General features: G+C 46.1%; 2 protein-coding genes across 19 annotated transcripts in view; one reads left to right on the top strand and one right to left on the bottom strand.

Moving 5' to 3' along the window:
- LOC139059245 (uncharacterized) overlaps positions 1 to 22748 on the bottom strand; it is a 349734-nt gene that overhangs the window by 4504 nt on the left and 322482 nt on the right. For 9 of the 17 annotated variants that reach the window (XR_011514019.1, XM_070537402.1, XM_070537404.1 and 6 more), the window contains one exon: positions 741 to 795. The exons of the other annotated variants lie outside the window; for them this stretch is intronic. Coding sequence is in view for 8 of the 9 variants with exons in the window: in XM_070537402.1 (XP_070393503.1) it covers positions 741 to 795 (55 nt within the window). In the remaining variant the exon portion in view is untranslated. The remainder of the gene's footprint in view (positions 1 to 740; positions 796 to 22748) is intronic. 17 annotated transcript variants of the gene reach the window in all.
- Positions 1736 to 22748, top strand: part of LOC139059244 (protein doublesex-like) — a 64589-nt gene continuing 43576 nt past the window's right edge. Inside the window, exons 1-2 of one of the 2 annotated variants that reach the window (XM_070537396.1) lie at positions 1736 to 2396; positions 6676 to 6726. In XM_070537396.1, coding sequence (XP_070393497.1) covers positions 1958 to 2396; positions 6676 to 6726 — 490 coding nt within the window. In that variant the 5' untranslated portion in view covers positions 1736 to 1957. The remainder of the gene's footprint in view (positions 2397 to 6675; positions 6727 to 22748) is intronic. The other variant, XM_070537397.1, reaches the window with a different exon arrangement.

The following is a 22748-nucleotide window of genomic DNA, read 5'->3' as shown; positions in this document are numbered from 1 at the left end:
CAAAATCATAGTTATACGAAAATCAGTCACTATCATTCCATTTATTTTACTTAAGATAACAAATTTCATCAGTTGCGCGTGTGACACATTGAAGCATTTCTGAGTTGTACATGTGTTTGAACCTGAAAATTCAGTTTTTCTTTAGCCTAATACTTCACTGTGTGATCAGCAGCCTGCTATACATGACAGAGCACCTTGTGTGGGACAGCTAGTTATGTCATTTTAAATAAAAAGTTCCTTGTCTCGGCAAAGGCAATATGAATGCGGACCGGGCTCTACATAAGGGTTCAAACCTAAGGTATCGCCAAACATTACACCTGATAGACGAAATATACCACAATTAACAACTACACAAAAGTATTCCTAAAAGACAGAGAGTATTAACTACATTGCGTCTCCAGCACATGCACATCACCGCGGTACCTCAAGAGGAAACAAAACAGTTCATAAAATGTACGTATATTTCAGGTGAGAGAGATGTACCATACGAGTATTACTCCGTCAGCAATTGCAACGGACCGTTCACCCATGTCACTTATAAGGCGCTGTTATATTTCGCATGCACTGCGTCGAGTACAATAACCGCATACGAAGAAGAAGTATTTTAATGAATGGAAAATGTAGAGAGGTTTTCCAAATTGCTAACGATGCAAACGCATTAAAATGCTTTACATGGTGACCAGTGGCGTAGTCAGGGTGTAAAACACCGGGAACGTACGTGTATATACGTAAATATGTACCGTAAATAATGAACGTATACTATAAGGCGGCGTCTTCAAGCAAGTCCAACGATGGCTACGAGGAAGTGAAGACATTCACTATAAATCATTAACTGTTAGAAATAGAAATTGTTTGTTTGTTTGTTTGTTTGTTTGTTTGTTTGTTTGTTTGTTTGTTTGCATAGGATGAAAACGTGTTAGCGGTACGAACTAAATCTGGTCACGTGCCTAACAGTGATGCCACATCCTAAAGGCGGACAATACTGCCTCCACATATGCTTTTAGATGTACAAGTTAGAAGATACAAGAGTACAAGTTATAAGCGCATAGCAAATGACGCTGTGTTTAGGCTCACCAAACAGGTCAAAATGTATTAATTTTAGCAAAAATCAGTCAATTATGAGCGTTGGAAGCTCACAACATAATTCCTTCTCTTAGCAAATTTCGACAAAGACAGAGCTATCATCAGTGCTTTCAATTTTTTTAAATTGTTCTGCCGTTTTACGAGTATGCACCAAGGCAGGCAGTTATATAACACACACTGACACGGTCATGCTATGTGAGGTTTTCAAAGCAAGTTCTGAAATCCTGCGTGATTCAGCGAGTCTGCGCGCCCGCAGGTCGCATATACAAATACAAGAGACAAGTTTATTGTTGCAGGAAGCCACGACTGGTATAGCGAGCGTGAGCACCCCTAAACCACGATGTTAATACGCAACGGACGCGAAAACCGATTTCGCAAACCGAGCCGCGGAACGCAGCCACATCGCAGACGCCGCCGGGAGCAATGTTCTTTCCGTCTGGGGCCTCCTTTCAACGCACCGCCAGGCCGGACGAGTCAAGGCGAAGCGCGCGCGCATAGAGAAGAACCAGGGAAAACAAAATAGTCAGGCGCCGGCGCCTATAAGCGCGGCGGTTCTCCCCTCGTCCGTCAGGTCGCGCCAGGGGCGAACTCGTCACGTGGCTTTACCTCGTCGTTTACGTTTGTGAAGTTGAGTCAAGTCAGGCGAGGAGGAGAGACGGTGGCAGAGAGACGAGTTTTCTTCGCGCGATTTGTACTTTATCCGCCGCGCGTCGCTCCGGTCGCCTGGCGCGGCGGTGTCGGGGATCCCCCTAACCAAGCTAGCGCGAGACGGGCCGATGCTCGGCGCGGCTGCCGCGACCACGGAGAGATCGGAGTCGCTGGCGTTCCCCGTTCACCGGGCACCAGGGAATTCCCCGGGCGGCCTGCTAGGGAAATGATCCTCATGGAGTCTCGGACGCCCGCCGACGGTCCCGGGAAGGTCCCCAGCAAGCTGCCGGGCGCCTCCTCCGGTGCCGCCTCGGCGACGACGACCTCTGCCATCACGACCAAGACAACTACTTCGGGGACGACGACGACCCGGAGTCCCCAGTGCGCCCGGTGCCGGAACCACAACCGAAAAGTGGCCGTGCGTGGCCACAAGCGCTACTGCCCGTACCGCATCTGTGTCTGCCCAAAGTGCAGGCTTATCGCCGAGCGCCAGGTGGTCATGGCGCAGCAGGTCGCGCTGCGCCGGGCCCAGGTCCAAGATGAGGCGAGCGGCCGAGCAGTGTTCGAGGAGGTGGACCCCAAGAGCCTGCTCGACCAGCCGCCCCCAACGGACGTGGTCAAACCGCCGGCCCTGGTCAGCACGGCGAACTCGTTCGCCGCCAACGGTGGGTGTCTCTGCTTATGCCTCGCGCGCGCCAGCTCTCTGGGCGCCGCCAAAAGGGTTAACCATCCGCGACCAGCACCGTTTCCGACAACGGCGAGAGAAAGAAAGAGGGCGCGAGGAAGTTGCATTCCTCCGGAGCTTTCGTCCGCTGAGCTGCACCCCCGGAGACGCCTCTGCGGAACTACGTGCGCGTTCTGTGATCTTAGGCGTCTTGAGACATTTTTCGCTTCCGTTACAGCAATGGCGGCGGGCAGGCCTGTTGCGCAAGATTCGTGCCGTGCAGCAACAGCACACCTACATTGTTCGCGCACTGCAACACCGCGCGCACTCTTTCCGGTTTTAGGGTTCCGCGCTTACCGAAACCGATTTGAATATAACTGGCAGTACTCGCTTCTTGCACTGTAAAGCAACGATCTTGAGTCTCCTGGTTTGTTCTCAGGATCGACAGAGAGAATGGATGAAAGCACGGGGGAAAAAAAGAAAGAAGTGCCCCGGCTGTGGCTCGCAGGGGAATACACACGTGGCAGTATCTGGGGCGACCAATCGCCGCCGTTGCCATCCTGCCGGCGCCATGTCTCCGGGTGTGACGTCTTGAACTGACGTATCTGCATACCGACCGAGGCAAGCAAATACGTTCTGGTTGGCGGAAGCGGCCCTTCGGGCGCGGACGCGCGGGTTTGCATGCAAAAGCCGAGCTGTAACAAGTCGACCGCGCATAGCTGAGAGCGGCGCCGTCACAGAGGACGATCCGCTCGGGAAGATCCCCATTAGATGGAACGATAAATTTGTGGCAGGAAGGCGCGAGGTGCAGAGAGGAGGGCGTGAGTAAAAGAGATCTCCTTGAACATGGCCCCGCCTCACCGTGTGGCCAGTGGGCATGCCCGAAGGTCTTCCGCCATCTTTTTTCTTTGTTCTCTTCTGCTCTAGACCATCGTCCCTTCCCTCCTCCCTCCACTCTCTCGGTCCCTCTCTCTCGCTACCGTGCGTCCCGGTCATGATTGCTCGAATCGAGGCACGCTAAGACCTTGAAAGCTGGCTTCATTCAGTCTGCTCCTTCTGCAGGGCGCGACGTCCCGGCTTCTTTCTTGTGCCACTGATCATACTCGTTAGTGACACAATGTGACATTTGAAAGATTGCGCACAGCATTTGCTAATTTTCAATGTTTTGGTGCAAGCGGTGTCAAGTGAAGCGAGAGTATCCTGAAGTCTGGTTGCACAGTCTTGCCAGACTTCGGAGTTCTTCGCTTGCGGTTGTCTTCATCCTAAAGCGATTCAGGACAGTATTTTGTAACTATCGATTTCATTTTTCTTCTTTCGTCGCGCCGACTGGCCGATCCCGGCGATGATGGCGGTGCGGAAGCGTCTGAGACGATGGTTAAATGTGAAAAGAAGGATAATGAAACGTATTCAAACAAAATATTGTCCAGGATCAGTCTTTTACTTGTTTTTCATTACTATTGCTGGTTTTGCTTCACAGAATTTAAGTGCAAGATGACATTGCGCTATGTAGCACGTTATGATTGTATCACATTCGTTCGCTGCTTTGCGTAGAGCAACATCAACGCATGCGTGTAGTGTGCTGATGTTCTCCAAATGACTGTGCTCTCGTGTACTGCATTTGTTCGCTTTCTCATGTTGCAACTTACATAGATGTGGACTCCATAGACGTTGACCATGCTTTGCTCAATGAAATTGCAGCATTCTTGAACAATGCTGCAGTTTCACTTACGCATTGCGTCGCGGTAAACTGCACATGACGGGCTCGGTATCCGATTGCTGGTCGAAAGACAAATTTGACCATGTGTAATCGCAAGTCAGCTGATTAGGTTAAGTTGTTGTGCAAACGCCTTAGTTTTACATGCTATGTACTTCAGTAATTGCCAGCATCTTCGAATGATGTTTTAGTGCTCGCTTTCGAAGCTTTTGGATGTTCCCTGTTGTGTTGATCTTTCATGTCAACTATGGCTGTATGATGGTTCAGCTGTGTATTCTACAGAAAAATGTCCCGAATCATATTCGAACGATCTGACATACTACATTTGAACGATTTACCATGAAACGCTTGGTATGTGTCCTACGTGTCCGCCGATGATGAACATTCGTAACATTGACAGGAGAAACCGGTTTCTAAATTTCAATACACTGTCATTGCTGACTTATTGAACCGCAGTGCTTTTCATCGGCTTCAGTTTTCACTCAAATATCAGAATGGTTGCGTTCTGAGGAGCTCTTTCGTATGAAGGAGCTTGACCTGTCCAAATCGTTATACTTGTTCACAGGTGTTGTTCAGTGCTTCTTGTCAGTACACTTTCTCCGAATCATATTAGCACAACCCTGAAATCTGCATCGAATGGAGTAAGCGCCCATGTGGATCGCAGTTGTGAGTGTTACTTCCTGGATCAAAAGTACTGGTTAACCGCTTGCAGTGAAGGATAAGAGCGTTCTACACAATTGTTTGACTGTATGACATAAAGCATAAGCTATAAATAAATCATCTTATTACACCGACACGTTTTGTTGATATTTTTGTCAGGCTGTGCTCCAACAGTGGATTTTCAAGTGTAACCGAGAAGGGTTCTTTACGTAACGAGAACAGCGATTGTTTAAAAATAAAAGCGATACATTTAAGAAATTTGTTGACTAACTTGTTTGCTCGCAACTGCTTGTCGAATGGTTAGAATAAAAGTTTCGCGGTAAACTTTGTCAGCTGTTTGCCACCCCTCTTAAGTACATTCAAGCATTACGTTCCAATTTTAATACCTTCCAGTAGTCTGCCATGTTAAGAGGTATGTGAACAGATTAATTGTAGATATTAGACTTGCAGTTGTCCTTAGTTTCTGATTCGGTGACTCTGCACTGTTGCGTAATGGAAGCCATGCTCATTGGGTTCTATTTATCTGCTGTTTTCTTGCGTTATTGAATGTTGAAAAACTAACTTGGATTAACTTGATTACAGCATGAACTTGCAGTGAGAAATATTTTACAAAAGCATCGAGTGCACAATCGCGTCCACAGAATGCAATTGTGTACAGATGTTTCTTTTTGTGTTATTTCTTGTTCGTGTTCCGCTATCAACGCATAATGCTTCGTGTTCAGGTACGTCTTCGAAACTAAGCAGGTGTTGTTACCGGTCTCTCCCTTTTTCTTTTTTCTTTTTATTCATATATTCTTATATGGTCGTTGTCCATGTTATACGCATCTGCGTCTGCTCATCCTCGGCCAGCCGTGGTTTCATTAAAACCTACACTTGTTGCCGGTCTCTACTGAAGAAGTTATCTTAGCATTTAAAATGATTTTATTTTGCTCGTTTATGGGCAACATTTCACCAACACCTTTCAAGCTACAGAATGGATTTGTCTGGAATAGAGTAGTTAAAATCACCCGGCCAAATTAGTAGACGATATGTGATAGAAAAGAAAAAGAAATACGAAAGAAAAGAAAGAGTTGTGGAGTCGGCGACTAGGAAAACCGAGAAAGCAAGGGCGGGGGGGGGGGGGGGGGGTGTAATGCCCATATCTGTTGGTAGCTCCTTCGCGACTTGCCTTTTCGTGTGCTTCTCGGTTCGGCTTTATTAGACTGCTTCATTTCTATCAGCGAGTTTTATATATACAATTATGTTTTTCACATCGCGTTATTCCTGTCACTAGGTAATACAAACCGGATTCACGTCGTTCATTATTACCAGGTAATGCCTTGGCTCAGGGGACGCGTAAGCAGCCAGGCGGCAAGGTAAATTAGGACCGGTAGTGTTGGTGAGGAGAGGGCAGGCGTTGGCCGTGAATTTTATTACCCATGTTCTTTCTGATTTAGCGTTTGCTGCCTGCCTGCGGTCGGCAACGAGAACGTGGTAATGACATCGACTAAATGTCTTTCAATTTTGCGTCAGTAATGACACAAACTATTTATTCTGTTTCATGCTCCGGCACGTTTCCAAATTGCAGCGGCTAAGTTACTATTCATTAGTTCGCACGCTCCACCCGCTCCACCCGGCGTCCTTGCTGGGTAGGTATTATGTAAACGTCCACTTGGTGGACATGGCCATTTCGTCTGCTGTTGAAGTTCTAGTTAGCTGGACTGGGCTGCGCATACGCGGCAGACGAAATGTCCACTAGGTCACTTCTCTTAGCGTATAATTTTCTTCTCACGATGTATTACTATGAGTATCGAGTAGAAGTAGATAGTCACACAGACACACAAACACAAACACACACACGCACACGCACACACACCATCGTTAATTTCAAAGAAGAAACGTAAAAGAAGTACAACGCCTGTTTCAGACTACGCTGGCCACCACCACCCCCGCGGCCCCGATGTGCTTACAACAGCAGGTGAGCCCTGATGTCGAAGTGCACGCCCTCACTTTGGCTACGTCTTGGTTGTTGCCTGCAGCATGCGTGAAGCAGTGACAGTGCTGTGGTGTTAGATGGTGTTAGAGATGTGGCATTTCGCGTAGCACTGGTTGACCTCAAAAAAAAAAAGCATTTGTTAAAACGCAGAAACACTTTCCTGCGATAACGCCTGGACAGATTTTAATGAAATGTGTGGTATTTGAAAGATAAAGGTTTATTCTAGTGACTGTTGTTTGCGGTATTTCAATTCAGGGCCTGAATATTGTTAGAATTTTCAAAAATTTGAGAGTTCGAAAAAAATAGAAGGACGATGTTTGCAAGTTAATAGCTCTGCATCAAGAACAGATATCGCGATTCTGTAACGGCATTCATTAGAGCATTTAAAGTGGACAAATTCCGTATGCCAATCTATATCTTACATGACCTTGTTACGTTGTGCACAAGGGTTCTGCAAAGGCTGTATTTCCATATCACTATTTTTTTTAGATTCATCTGTAACACGTCAATTTTGTTTCCTTGAGATGTACTGTTAGATGCAATTCACATAATTGTGATGTCGTTTTTCATTGGTGAGTTACAGAGTTGTAAACTTCATAGTTTCGTTTTCTGAAATATTGCGATCTATACCAATTTTTTATAAAACATTTATGCCCTACATGGAAAATTGAGAACCGACAGTCACTAAATTTTAAAATGTTCTATTAAATGCAACGAACCTCGTCAAATTTGGTGCAGTAGTTAACGAGAAAAACAAATTCTTCTTTTACATGTGTTTAGATAGGAACAGCCGATGCTTCCACCACTCTGTTACGCCCACGAAAGGCGTTTATTGACAAGCCAGGTAGAGTATATTATATATATATATATATATATATATATATTTGTCACATCGAATGCTAAAGTTCTGCGGCGTACCGAGTGCCTTGTCTGTACAGCAGCCAAGTTTGTATGAGCGAGACATGTAACTTTTGAAAGAAAACTGAAGCATCATTGCCATCATGTTAAAAAAAATGAAATTCATCGACAAGTACTGACACTGAACAATCTGAATCATCTGGCCATGACATTGACTGGGAGAGAGTGCGCGTCATCGGCACTGAGCGCAATGGGATGGCACGCATTCATCTGAAATTACTGCGCGACCGAACGACCGCGCAGGGGCTACACCTCCAACCTCCCCCCCCCCCCCCTTTACGAGTGGTGTCTACGTTACCTTTCATAGACTTATATTTCAAATTTGGTCGCTGTCACTGCGAAGAAGGCTGAAAGTTATTCGGTAATTAGTTTCTGTTAACCTTCTAGTTTGATTACATGGACGGCGTCCGTGTTTTTCTGTTTTGTTTTACGCTACTAGCAGCACGATCAATTGCGACCAGACGAAGTTTTGTCAAGCCCTAAAATTCATCCAGAGCTCGGCACATGGGTCTCTCTCTCTCTCTCTCTCTCTCTCTCTTTATTTCTTTTCCTTTTTTAATGCGGCCGCGCGACTGGGAAACGAACCAGAGGCCACGTACTCAGCGTTCAAGCAATAGCTTCGTGTCCAGTGACTACCTTGTTTACTGCCAAGCTTCTCAAATCGCTATGGCATTTTTCTCGCAGTGCGCAGAAATTGGTGTGTCAGAAAAAAATTGTTTTGGGCGTGTACACTAGAGGACTTATACATTGGCTGCGGAGTTCAGACGTTTCCGTCTCTTCTCTAGCGACGAAACATTTGTTCTGTGCTTTGACGAAATGTTACATCGGAACCTGCAGTCGTGCATCAAGTGTACTTGATATATTTTTGAAGCTCCGAGGACGAATCGACAAGACCAAACGACCAAGTCTGGTCGTGAATTCCTGATGATTCGCCCTTAAGCGTCGGTTTAAAGAGTTACAGGATGAAATACCATTCTTCTTTTTCTCTTTTTCCCTTTTTTTTAATGAGGCAGCGACACTTGTTTTCTGGTTATACAATAAGAGTAGACAGACAAAAGGCAAAGTTGGCCCTAGTCCGTCTACAGTGTTTTTAAGTTCTCAGTTGCTTAATTTTCAGCGAGCAGAGTAATGAATAAGCAAACCTAACCTAAACACACTCTTGCTCAAGTACAAGCTTATTTAAGCTTGCAAGCCCACTGCCACCACCCACAGAGCGGACGCATGGCGTGTTGTCGCCAATGTTAACATTTTTTGAAGATACAGAGACCTTTGCCACGTCAATAAAATTCACACATTAATGAAAGAGCAGGCGGGTACCGGTGCCCACAGCGTCGCCGAGAGAGATCGTGTTCGCTTCAGCTGCAGTGGAAGTATGCTAAAATCAGTGTCATTGAAATAACTAATTAATTAATTAATCAAAGTGTACTGTTATATCATTAGGGAAAATCATAGATGTTTGGGCTGATAGCCGAATCGTATTGTGATGATTCAAATACGATTACTAGCAATACTGTAGAGACTGATGCTAGGAATAAATATAAACATTTGCTAGAAATCAATACAAGACGTTACCATACAAACAGTTTTGTAATAGTTTTGTACAAGACGACCTGCTCTCACAAATAAGCAGACCGAAAATCACGTCACTTCCTGCTCCGTGCAAATGAAGCAAGCCAGGTAAGTGGCACACTGTTGCTGTTGATCGACTGCGTATTTCTCATTTAGTAAACGCGCTAACACGCGGTCAAAATAAATGCAATTATCTAGTACGTGATTTGTGGTTATCTGCTGTTGTGGCATTTCTCGCTCGGACGTCTTTGTTTCGTTGTGCCCGTTGTGAAACTCGCTTCTTGACGGCATTATTCGAAATTTCTATTTTGGATTTTGTTTTTCAAGCACGGCAAACACATCTGCGTCTATATAAGGTTGTGCACGGTTGTGAAGGTATAAGAAGAATTCAGCTCAAACCAAACTTCGTACAATAAACGAACATAGCGTAACGTCTGAATTGAAGACAGGGAGACAAGACAGCGACCGCTGCATACAGCAAAAAAAAAAAAAAAAGATTTTGACAAGCCTATTGCAAGGTGCGTCTGGCATGTTGTTGCCGCTCTTAAATGACAATTTTGCGTATTGTGAAATACCAGCCACTTGCATAGATGGATGCGGTTTGACTAGGAACATCTCATCTTTGCTTAACAAAACACTCCTTCTGTCAACGACGGTATTCATTCGGCCGACGATGACAGCTGTATCTCGGTACTTTTCTACTCAAAGTCATCAGGCGGAAATGCGTTCCACAGTCTATTCTTAAACAAAGGTTCTGTTCTTATAAAACTGTCATAAATGAGAAAGGAACGTAGTTGTGCTTTGATATCTGATTGTGCCAACGAAAGAAGAAGGCACTAAATATATTTTTCCGTTACCTTCATTCCAGCGTTTCTTTGTCATCGACTATAATAGAAACCATTGTTTCTCGTATTCGCTAGACAGAATGCGTGCTGCTTCTATATTTACCGCCAATTTTACAAGAAATTAAACGGTGCTTTCTTCGTCAGCACCTCAACGTTAGAAATATTTTTGCTTCATCGTAAAAAGAATAATTGCAGCATTATTACTTTTTAGGCAGCAAAGTGCAATACCGAAAAAAAGTCTCACTGCAGTTTCTTGTTGTTCTTTTTTTTCTGATGTGCTGGCCACGCAAATATGGATAACAAGAAGGCACGCTCATGTGGGCGCTGACTGGCTCCTGCTAAACTGTACAATGAAGCTCAGGAAATCACATAAAACGAGCACGTAGCATGCATGGAAATAGGGAGAGAGAGAGCAAAGCACAGTGCGTTCAGTAATAAGAACTAATCTAAGCCAGAGGCTACCAAACTGCAGGTTTTCATAAATGTGCTCGGCCTGCTGAGTGCATATGAAGCTTTCATCGTGGTCAGGAATACACTAAACGTATTATATCCAGCAACCGCGGTTCTGCTGTTCATGAATTGTTTGCTATTAAACAACATTTTGTGCCAAGTCGCATGACGTCAAGCTTAATAATGTAGCCTGATGTGACAAAATAATTTCAGTCTACAGTGAATACGTGTGTTACGCTGCAATTCTCTTTTCATGAAAATAGTAAAACATACGGTTGCCGTGACTCTGGGGCAAGCATCCATAGAGGTCTGTGGCACGCGGCGAGGTCTGTTGTATACAACGCAAAGTGATTAGCCGCAAATAGCAGGGCGGTTAGTAGTAAGGAGGATCTGCTTCGCGAAGTTCTTGTCAAAGCGTCGCGTTACCGATAAAGGAGGCAGATTCATTAGCGATGCATCTGTGGATTCGCGTTACCCTGAGATCAGGTTTGTGAGCGCGACGATGTTTAAGTCTCCAAAGGGGAATCTATCAGGGAAAGAGATAAAGAAAGAAAATACAACTTTTTACATCTTTTTTTGCATCTGTTACTCACGAGTGTGTGCATTGAACTGGCAAAATTGTTGGAAGCGACACACCACAGTGTCTGCCCTGGGACTAACTATGATCGATTATGAAGGTTGCTAGCTAATACGACGCCACGTGTGGTTGTACTCAGGCCGTTGCACATTCGTGGTACAAGCCTGAAGCTGGTTAACTGGCTTGTAATGGGTGCGGAAGTGCTAGGAGAATCTCTTCTGGGCTTAGCATTTAGCAAGCGGGAGTGGCTGGACACGACCCTTCTAATTTGATTTAATTACAACCCGAGCGCTACTGTATCGGTCTTCAGGACCAATAAGTAAGCCTCCTTAATGTCCTGAGCTTTCAATGTTAACGTGTACGGGCCACTCGAAAGGCAGCTTCTCAAGCGCGATTAAAAACAGCGCCAAGCTCGAACTCGGAGAGAAGCAATATTCTGGGCTGCGGGTCATTCTCGCCATCATGGAGAAGCACCACCCGCCCTTTGCGCATTGTGAAAGATCTTGTGACGTTTCTTAAGTCTACTACTGGCCATGACGAGACTTTCGTAAGTAGCTTCAGCGTGCATGTGCGTGTCAGTTGCTGCACATGCTGGTAATGTACTTATTCGATCACTCTGTGTGAAAAACTGTAGTCGCTATCAGTTGTCTTCCTGGTGCCTGCTTGGTCAGATTATTTTTGTATCTTCTTTCCTACCCTTTCCAACCAGACAACTAGCCAACCAAACAGTCACTCGGGTTAATCTTGCATCTCTTATTTCTCTCTCTCTCTCACTCTGTATGCTATAATCCTCACCTAGCACCTGGAGTAGCATGCCAGGCGATCATCCAGCAGGCTAGCACCTACAAGTTCTCAACGAAATTAACATCGCTGTGCCCTGTCATCGCGCTGCCTTTTTTTTTACGCCACACTACATGAGCACAATATTAATTCAAACGTTTCGAGAAGGAGCAGTTGAATTTCGCGCCAAGGGTGCCAGTAGGCGGTGCCGAACGTTAGCTGGTGGGTTGAGTGAGTGTCGTTCAAAGGAGAAAAAATTACTCAGGAGTCAAGCTGTTTCGCATCGCTGCGCCATCGAGTTGTTTTTCAACCGGGCGACATACTGCAGCCCTCTTCGCGCACTTAACAGCCGCCGATCCCCGCGGTTACAAGACCGGAGTATAGCGGGTGCTAAGAGGTGCGTTCGATGCGTGCGTGACGCTTTCATCAAGCCTTCCTGGCGGTACGACTGGGACGGGTCCCAGCCTGCTTTCACGCACTCAGCACGACCAATGCGACGTCAACTTCGTTTTCTCGTCGGCAGCTAGCTCTTTTAGGGCGCGATCTTGTACGCGTTCTAAAATAGAACGGAGGTGGTCCGTTCCACCGAGCCGCACACAATTTGTCAGTTTCAACCGTGACGGCCGCCATGACGTCAATTGTGACGTGTTATCTGCTGTCAATCATTCCGTGTCCTCTGCTATCGGACGAACGCAATGGAACGGACCACTTATTTCATGACGTAAGGAACAGACCGCCTCCTTTCGATTTTGGAACGCGTACAAGATTGCACCCTTAATGTTGAGTGCTCCAACCGCTAATTGTGGGAGTGCACAAAAAGCCTCATCATTCGTTCCGCCCTCCCTTCACAAGCTTCTTGCTCTTCTGGTGCGCATACTGCAACTCCAAACACCCGCACTTAACTTTTGTTCTTGAATCGTAACGACTGGGGACCTCGCACTGGTATAAAATGCCGACGTTTTATAAGTTGTTGTTTGATTGTACGTTTGAATGATTTTTTTGTACACCGAGTGTACAAAAAATCATTTGCCTGTTGTTAAGGTACGTAGAAAGAAGGACACCACCAAAAAAGGGAAAATAAGATGAGTACAAAGACGAACAATACGCGAGCGCGAACACAGGACTAGCAAATGACATACTTGTATATTTAATTCAAAGGAAAGCATGCATGCGCATATGCGCCAAAGCTTCGCAACTGGCTGACAAACCTTGCACGTCAGGCACACACGACTGACACGAAAGGTACATATGTTGTCAAGAACCCTCGCAAGCATGCAAAAGCACCGCCAATGTCTTCATTTTTCCTGGAACGATCTGACAGCGACCCAGCGTCTGCTACAACGACGTGCGGCTTGCTGTAGGGTGGCACGCGCACAACGTATATAGGAAACTTCAGATGAATTAAATTCCAGGAATTGCAAAGCATTGTTCGCTCTAGTGAACGTTCATTCAAGTAAGAAGTAAATAGGTCGACTTCATAAGCCGCCTGTGGATATTGTAACTGTTCCTTGTTCGGAGGTCACTTCAACGAAATGTTTGGTTGAACGAACAGTTACAAAATCCACAGGTGGTTTAGGAAGCCCACCTATTTACTTCTTACTTGAATAAGCGTTCACTACAGCGAACAATGCTTTGCGATTCGTGGAAGTTCGTACAACTGAAGTTTCACTGTAAACTGCTCAAAAGAACGCCGCGCAGTGCACAAGAGACAGCTATACCTTGGGCGATTCGACAGCCAAAGTGTGCGAGGGGCCGGAAAGCGACGCTACAGTGCAGTATTGGGCTGAAATCTGGGCCAGTTGGTACATACATGAAGGAAAAAAAAACAGTCAAAAACACAAAGCACAAGAGGGGAGGTGCACACCACAACAACTGCCAGTCGTTGTGGTGTGAACCTCTCCTCTTGTCCTTTGTGTTTTTTGACTGTTTTTTTTTCCTTCAGTATGGGGCATTAATTCAGATGCACTTGCGAGTTCTGGCGGCTTCCTATGATCAGGTGAGTATGGCGCGGGCATCTTTGCTTTTCAATGCTTTCGACACACGAGCTGAGCTTCTGAATAATTGCAACAGCAAACCTCACGGACACGTCGACACCTAGCCAGTTTCGTATTTACTGTTTTTGTTTCTCTGATTGGCCTCAATGATCTTCTCAGGCGAAACTTCCTGTTTAGCCTTAGAGTGACCTATCTCTCTATCGCCACAAAATAAACGCTGTTTGTTTCCGTGAATGTTTCCTTGGCGATTCATTTACTTCTACGCTTCTACTCGTGGCATGAACAGTTAGCCAGCACCGACGGCTTGTGCATCCGCTTCCTTTTGCTCGCTTGCGTCACTCTCGTTATTCGGCTAGCTTCTGTGTGAGAAGAGCGGCTGTGGTTCTCGGGAGCGCCGACCCAGACGCCGAAGCAGAAAAATAAGATAATGTGCAGCAGGCGAACGACCGGGGACAATCGATAGCGGCTGTGTCGAGGTCGTGGCCGGGCGCCCTTGTAGCCGCCTTTAATGCAGTGCGTCGGCGCGTGTGCATCGTCGTACTGTCGTCATATTTTGGTGTGGTCAGGTTCGTTAGCGAATGAAAAAAAAATCAGCTGAACACAAGAAGCAATTTTGGCAAAAACTATACGAATAGCCCTAGATGGAAATGTGGGCTTTCTTGAAATAGACCCAGAGGCAAATGCGCTTCATTTCCTGCCCTATAGGTTTGTTCCTGCATGCTTGAACAGATCAGCTGTACTCATGAGGCAGGTTCTTTTTTTTTTCATGACTGTCACCTGTACTGTACGCCTCAATTTGTTCAGCGGTACTGTGGACGTGACCGCCACTGATGAAAAAAATTACAGCTGACATCGAAAATGGGTGCAAATAAATGCAAGGTAAAAGAGGAGTGGGGAAGCAGACATGCTTTAGTCTTCTTTGAAAATAGAAGACATGGGGACAAGAAAAGGGAGAACGAGAAGGAAAATGGAGCATGTAAATTCATTAAATAATAAAGCACCAGCTTTGCGATGGTCACTGACAGATTCGCACGCCTCCTTACTGTTAGTACACACATTGTGGTGCATGCAGGGCATTTATTTTTATCTTTTAGGCCCAATACCACATTTCTGTATGTAAACACGGCCAGACGGCAAGAAAAGCGCCAGATACGTGGTGCAAGAATAAAGCTTCACTACGATTAAAATGCGACCACTTTCTATGTTCAGAACAGCCTAATTCCAATGAGCCTGGAGATGACTGCAGGATAGGCTGTCTCACTAGTGCACGCTGGGCGCAAATTTTACCTCTTCCGAGAGAGTCTGCAATTATGTGAAGGTGCGAGAACTAGCACCGTAAAAGTGAGTTTAACTACAAAAATATCTGCCCACTCTCCTGAATTGTTGGTAAAGTATATGAAATTCGGCTCGTTCTACTATTTTACGGATATTGCGCCAAAGATTACGAAAAATTCGGTCCAGTAAAGAGTTTTGTTCCTGGGACTTCAAATACATTATCTGAAGTTTTCTGATTGTTAAATTAAACCAGATAGATGCTTGCTTTAGAGCGGTTTATTGGGACAGGTCCCTCGTGCACGCTACAAAAATCCCCGTCGTATCAAAACCAATGTGCTGCTTGTCAGTGTCTGCTCTTCAACGTTTGCTGTGGCTTATGTACTGTGTCTGCGGGATTTTTAAAAATTCTAATGTTCGCAGGTTGGCAGGTATGCCAAAAAGGCACACTCCAGTCTGCCGAGGTTCTGTTCCGGTAAAAATGGCACGAGAGAAAAATGGATCAATGGACAGTGCCACACGACATACTTAGGCAAGCACAGACATCCCTAGGAAATGAAAGAGGGACAGCTCTTTTTGCGATTACTGTGCACGGTGTCACATTTTCATGCTTCATACTGCTTGCACAGCATGCAGCACGTGCCTGCTATAGTCTACTACACTGAACTTCGTTTGATCACGCCAGTACTTTGTTAAAGCAGCCCGGAAAGCAGGGAATATTGAAGTGGGTAATATACAGCTGTACTGTAGAAGCAGCTGCTGCTATGAAACAGGAGAAGGCTGCCCATAGTCCCACGCCGACGTATCCCTAGGCTCCGGTGTTGGTCGCTGCAAGGCCACTGAGTCGAGCAAAACTGCTAAACGAAAAAAGAATTGTCTATAAATCATCAACTGTGATTGTCAATGTAAGCGAAGGGCCCGAACGAACGAACGAACGAACGAACGAACGAAGCAACAAACGAACGTTTGCCTTGCCGAGGGCTCGACAAGGCTCACACGCGACCTCCCCCCCCCCCCCTCCCGCTTGCCTCCTTGCTCCATCTCCCTCCCAGCACTCTCCTCAACTGACAGCACGCGTCCTTTCGATCGGCACCTTTGTATCGCAAGTCTGACAATCGACCATCATGCGCCGACCGATCACCAGTCAAGAAAATAAGCTAAAGAGGCAATGAAAGCTACTCGTTTTAAAGGTTATACTTAGGATAGCTAGGAACTGCGAAATGGGGAACTACTGCTGTAGTGCTGAATCAGCTAACAGGAGACGGCTGCCGTGTGAATCCATGCCAACATATCCCTAAGCTCTAGTGTTGGTCGCCTAATGGGTACTTATGGGGGAGCAAAGCTTTAGGACGGCAAAAAAAGCTAATAGTTGTAACAGTGACGCGAACACCATCGCTTTCCTATGCTGGCAGCAGTTAACAGAACAACAGTAGGAATGGGAATGTATGAATGTGTACAAGCTGAGACCACACCACTCTTTGCACCTAGTGGTACCCCTCTAAGATACTTGTTAACCACGACCAGTGTAAGGTAATTTCCAGTAATTGCTTCTTTCATTTGCAGAGTCTACTAGCACTTCTTACATGAATAATATAATATCCCTATCGAAAATCTCATATGACACGTATGCCACATAGGCAGTAATCTCGTATGATCATATGAGAACCCGTATGAAACATATGTGTTATCATATCATCATACGAGATTATTGGATATGTGGCATACGTCTCATATGAGATTTTTTTGAAAGGGCAGTTATAATGAGAATTTTTTCTAGGGATAGCGATCAATCGCACGCGTAATCATCCGCAATCGCCCCGAACGGCAGGCATGGGGACAACAGAATATCTGTGGCTCGCGATGAAAACACAGGTAGAAGCACCGGCTGGTTCTTCGTCTGATAACCAAAGGTATCTGAGTAAGCTAGGTAGGTGCAGCACATGTTCCTACATAGGTAACCTGGGTGGAGTCGTGATGGGGAAGAGCTTCGAGCTATTCAGCCGAAGCGAGCTCCCTAACTGTATGCGAACGGGATATATATATATATATATATATATATATATATATATATATATATATATATATATATATATATATATATATATATATATATATATATATAAACGAGAAGAAAGGGGGTTAACCGAGGGACCCGATAATTATTAGTCATATAATGAGAAGCCAACAAACACTGACACCAAGTACAACATAGGGGAAATTGCATGTGCTTAATAAATGAAATAAAGTAATGATAAATTATTGGAAATTAAAGTGGATGAAAAAACAACTTGCCGCAGGTGGGAACCGAACCCACAACCTTCGCATGTCGCGTGCGATGCTCTACCAATTGAGCTACCGTGGCGGCGTTTCCCCATCCACTTTCTTGGGTATTTTATGTGTACTAGTAGAACCCTGGGAGTGTTAGCCAGCGCCCCCACTCACAGACCTTGGCGGCGGACGTGGAACGTTTTTTTGCCGCAGGCGTCACGAGAACGTGATCTTTTCGGGTGAAGGCAACTGGTCAATAAACCCACATATGCTACCTGAAGGCATCAATACTATATATATATATATATATATATATATATATATATATATATATATATATATATATACACGAATTCAGGCTATTTGTATCTCAATTTTATGCCGTCAAACGTGAAGGTGGCATTGCTCGGCTTCGGAGCCCGCGACCAATGCGAGTGCGTTGATTAATGACGTGATAGAACATGAATCATGGAAATTCTAGTGATGTCATTTGATAAACTAGTGATTACATAACTGCACATGCGAACGCTATACGACCACGTTCATCCGGCTTCGCGCAGCCACGAGGCGTAGATGCACTGACGCTGACCTACTCGCTGTATGAGACATGGATTGATGGCAAGTAAGAAGCGCAATCACCGAAGAACTAGGCGATGTCCACAGACGGACATTTTTTTTTTCATGATACGTTACTTACCACCATTCTGCAGGACCACATACTTACTGTAATCATCTGTTACACTATAAGGACAAAGGGCCTGCTTGCAGCTTCTTGATTGTGCTGATGACGACGACGACGACGATTAATTGTAGTTGCACCCTTAGCATTGGGCAGGCATTCGGAAATTCCCTAGCCATTACGGCTTCAAAAAGAAAGAAGGCAAGAAAAAAAAAGGGCAAAAGAAAAAGCCTGGTAAATGCGTTTTAAGAGCCGGTTTGTGCGGGTGCTTTAATGCCATCTGCGATAGTTCTCAGCGGCCACTCTCAGGGCACCTAAGTGAATATGTTGCTCCGTGAGGGAGTGGAACTTTAGATTTCGAGAATTTATCCCCGTAACACTTACTCCAACATAAAGGAATAGCTAACATTTCATCGTTTCTGAAGTGCGCCTACAGGACTTTCTCCATGTCGTCGAAGCAGTGTCATGTACAAGATGTTCAATCGCGTTTTGCCGCTGATACGGTTGCTGCTACTTGGCGGGCTACGCAATAAACTATGTTGCGAACACGGTGAAAGGGTAGACAAAAAACCCAGGGCACTACGCCAACCATAGTAAAATTTCAAATAAAAGGAGACATTTCGGCTCCCCCACGGGAGCCTAGTTCACAGGTAAAAGAAAGTTTTGCAAACTTCTTTGTTTTCAGAACGTTTTATTACCCGGAACTTCTACATACTTGCTTTTCTCAGTTAGTAGGCGGTATTTTTGTGCGCCTGTAAACGCTCCTTTCCCTTTGTATATCCGCGTTCGAAAGTATGTGGATTCTGGCTAAGTGGCGCTCCCCTTGACCAACTAGGCACGTTGAGGGCAATTTGAAGGAATGAAAGCAGAAAAAAAAAGTGGTGGGTGTCGCCCTATCTCCCCAGTATCTCTTCGACTCGCACTCGACAAGCCTTTCGTTGAAAAACGTGTCCTGTCTGCGCACAAGGCGACGCCATAGCTGCATTCACTTTCCAGCGTCATCGAGTAAGCAGCACGGAGCGCGTACCTTCGTTTTTTTTTTTTGCCAGCGGCCAAATAAACAAACAAGCTTCTGCTTGAAATCGAGGGTAAGGGTACTGCCACCGTCCCGTTGCCAGGCACTACGTCCCCTCTGCTCAGCCCTTGCTGCTGCTTCCTGGACAGAGCGCAGCTCCTCAATCACCACTGGTTAGCCCATCGCCTAACTAAAGCACGCAAGCGCTCTCTCCGTGCCAGGAAGTCAAGGTCAAGGTTCCCGCTATTTCAGCTCACTAGCTGTGCTTGTCCTCGCCTCCATCGAGCACACCGCTCGGCGCAACTGAGACCGTTCCTGCGCTTCCGCGTCGCAAGTGAGGTCCTATGGGAAAACGAGACCAAAAAAGAAAACGGGAGGAAGAACGGGAAAGAAAAAGGAAGCGTTGAGTTAAAGCATAACGCTACGCCCTTCTGGTCTGCTAGCAAGCGTCAAATATTGCTTGTTTTTGATTTGCGGCCTTCGCGTCACGCATTATGCGTTCTTCGTGTCCGCCTTTGCTGACTCTAGCAGGGAACGCTACATGATGCACTGCTCGACGACAGACTGAGGGCGATGCTGTTCCCTATCAGTGCCTTGATTAATGCGATTGGCATTCCTTTTTTGCCTACTAAGCCCACTTCTGCGTGCTGCTATATAACCACTTTGGCATGACACCTTGGCTTCCGGGCCTGTGCCCATTCTTGGTCAGTGTCCCCGAATAGACAAGCAGGGCAATAGGCAAGATGTGAAGAAGTTCGCAACAGAAGGAACCGACTGTGGAGAAAACACTGAAGCGAACTCATTGAGACTTGAGTGTGCATTGAGTGAGGTTGGTCCTGCTTGCCTCTTGTCCTGCTTGAGCGTGCCCTGAGTGAGGAACGTTGAGCTACGCAGAGGAGTCTGCGTAGTCCGCTTCCCCATACTTTGCTTGAGATGGCTGGTCGAAAATCGCGGCGGCATGCAACGGCAGGCTAAGAATACCGCTGAAACGGAGCCTCAGCAACGAAGAGTTGGCAGAGCGATGCCGTATACTTGCCGAAAGGGCTCGATAACGTTATACTGCCATGCAATAAGTTTTATTATACGGAAATAAATCCATGCTCTCCGGCAGGTGCGAGTAGCTAGTACCTGAGCGATTGGCGCGCAGCCATCTTCTATTCCTTTCGAAATGGGGCGGTCTCCGGTTATTCAAAAAAAAAAAAAGATCTGTTATCTTCGACATAGTATAATGCATCTTTAACGCATACACGCCACATTGACGCGGTGAGTTTTCGCTGTTTTGTGACAGCGCGTGACAGACAGGCGAATGGGCGCGGTCTGATAACTTTTGACCAATAGAAGATAACTAATCGCCAGACGGCGCCGAATCAGAAATATATTTTTCTTTGTCTCTCACGCTTGTCTCTCACGTCGCGCGAGAGACAAGCGAAGGGGCGGTGGCCCGAAAATTTTTTTTACCAATCATGGAGAGCTGACTGCACAACTGGAACAGAAAAGTTTGGAATATCTTTAAGTTATAGCACCTTAAATGAAGGCTGTTCTGCGACTGTGGTTTAAAATTTCAACATAGAAGACTTCAAAAACGGCATATCCGGTACCGACCTGATCGTTCTCATGGTTCACTCGATAAATCGCAAAAACTGGACAATAGATGTTCGCGCTGAAATGTTTTCTCCTCCTGTCTCACTGGTCTGCGTGGCTTCTTGAACGAATGGGCTGCGTGGTCTGCCAGTGAACGAGTTCTTATTGAAGCTTCTTACTCAGTAAGACCGCCATGCCATTTCTGGGTGTGGCGGTGTGAGACATGACTTAGCTCGTCATAGTGGTATGCGCACTGTGAAGCACTGGGCGACAATGGACACTATTTGTCAGAGTATCCAGAAGTTGATACATCACGCAAAGTGTTATCAGATAGACTTGATCAAGCGTAGAATGGCTCCGCACACTAGCGCAAGCGACATTTTCTTCCCGCGCAGTCATTGGATATACAGCAGGGAGATGTTCCGTCTCCTCCTCAACTTCCTCCGCGATATAGAGCGGGAGTGCGAATAGTGAGGCGTCTGGGCGACTTACCAGGCATGGCGCGCAGCATGCTGCACCCGGTTGAAATGCGCCCTGGCCGTTAGTTTTTCCTGTAGGTTCTATTACGACATGTTGCTGAGAGACAAGTGATGTGAAAAGTACTGGACCAGTTGGACAATCGTCCACTTTCAGAAATAAAAGCTTTAGGCCAACGCTCCGAAAGAACATCTGCGTTGAAGGCCCTACTCGCGCTATTGAGGTTCTGGCGGTCTACGGGGCTTCACGACAGACTCTAAGAATGCCGCCCCCTACTGCTCTGTAGTGTACGCGCTTTGTTCGTGCTTGTCTCCCTTTCTTTCTATCTCCCCCTTCCACTCTGTTTCTCTTTTTATCCCTCTTAACCCTTCCCCCTGTGCAGGGTAGCCAACCGGAACTACCTCTGGTTAACCTCCCTGCCTTTCCCTGCATTATTCTCTCTCTCTCTCTCTCTCTCTCTCTCTCTCTCTTCGGACTCTATCGAAGTAGCGCTCGGGCGGACCAATTGCCGATAGCTTTTGCGAGGCTAAGCCCGTGTGCAACTCGCAATGCACTTCCTCGTCCTCCTTGTATTTCCTATTCGACCACAGTTGTCTTTCTCTCTCTCTCTTTTTTCTTTTCCGAACATGACGCCCACTATTTCGTCGCAGTCCCTTACCGATACTAGGATGCGATTTAACAGTACCGCTTTTTAGTTGGGCGCCGCTTTCCGCGAATGCTTATTTGGGACTTATCCACATGAATGACAATGTCACGTCGTACGACTGCGGCTGTGACGAAACTATACATTACCTAACAAGCGTTCTACCTCGGACAATAAAATAACTCCTTTCGTGCTAGTCCATGCCATTCCACCGATCCTACGTTTACGAAGGAAACTATTCTGGATGATGATGATGTAGGTGGTGGTGGTAGTGGTGGTGGTGGTGGTGGTGGTGGTATTTATTGGCACCCATCTTTGAAGCGGGGCGTCGACAAATATACACCCAGCCTGCTTGATCTAATCAGGCTTTACTACACCTATCGCAGCATTTTACCCATCTCTCCTTGGTCTTTTCTTTGTTCATAAAACTATCTTTATATTGCACATTTACCTATGCCTGCAAAGACTTCTGTTACATCAATCTCTTCTCTACTTTTGTTCCCCACCAATACTCCAAACGTCTGTTGCCTATCTCGACTGCTGACCGGTTAATGCTTTCATCCTCTTTGAATCCCTGCGCTTCTGTAAGGTGGACGTTTCCCACGGGCCTTGCTGGAGGAATATCTTGGCATTCCCTTACGACGTGTTGAGTTGTTTCCGGACTTTTGCTGCAGCAGACACAGGTCTCGTGCTGTTCCGAACATTTTTTTTTTTTCGGTACGTTTTAGTCCCATTGGTACATGACAGCGCGATGGACGAAACACAGTGAAGAGAGACCCACAGGACGAGCGTGGGTTTCGTCTGTCGCGCTGTCATACACCAATGAAGCCATACCTTGCTTATGTTTTAGTCCTCAGGCAGCCAGCCCGAACACCAAATAGCAAGACGCTCCCTTTTGTATATCGTACAGATTTTCCCTCCCGATTTTTTTCTTGC

The sequence above is a fragment of the Dermacentor albipictus genome, chromosome 4 (genome assembly GCF_038994185.2).
Source record: "Dermacentor albipictus isolate Rhodes 1998 colony chromosome 4, USDA_Dalb.pri_finalv2, whole genome shotgun sequence".
In the NCBI taxonomy this organism is placed as follows: domain Eukaryota; kingdom Metazoa; phylum Arthropoda; class Arachnida; order Ixodida; family Ixodidae; genus Dermacentor; species Dermacentor albipictus.
Note: the sequence above shows the minus strand (reverse complement) of the source record. Positions and strands in the feature narration are given on the sequence as shown.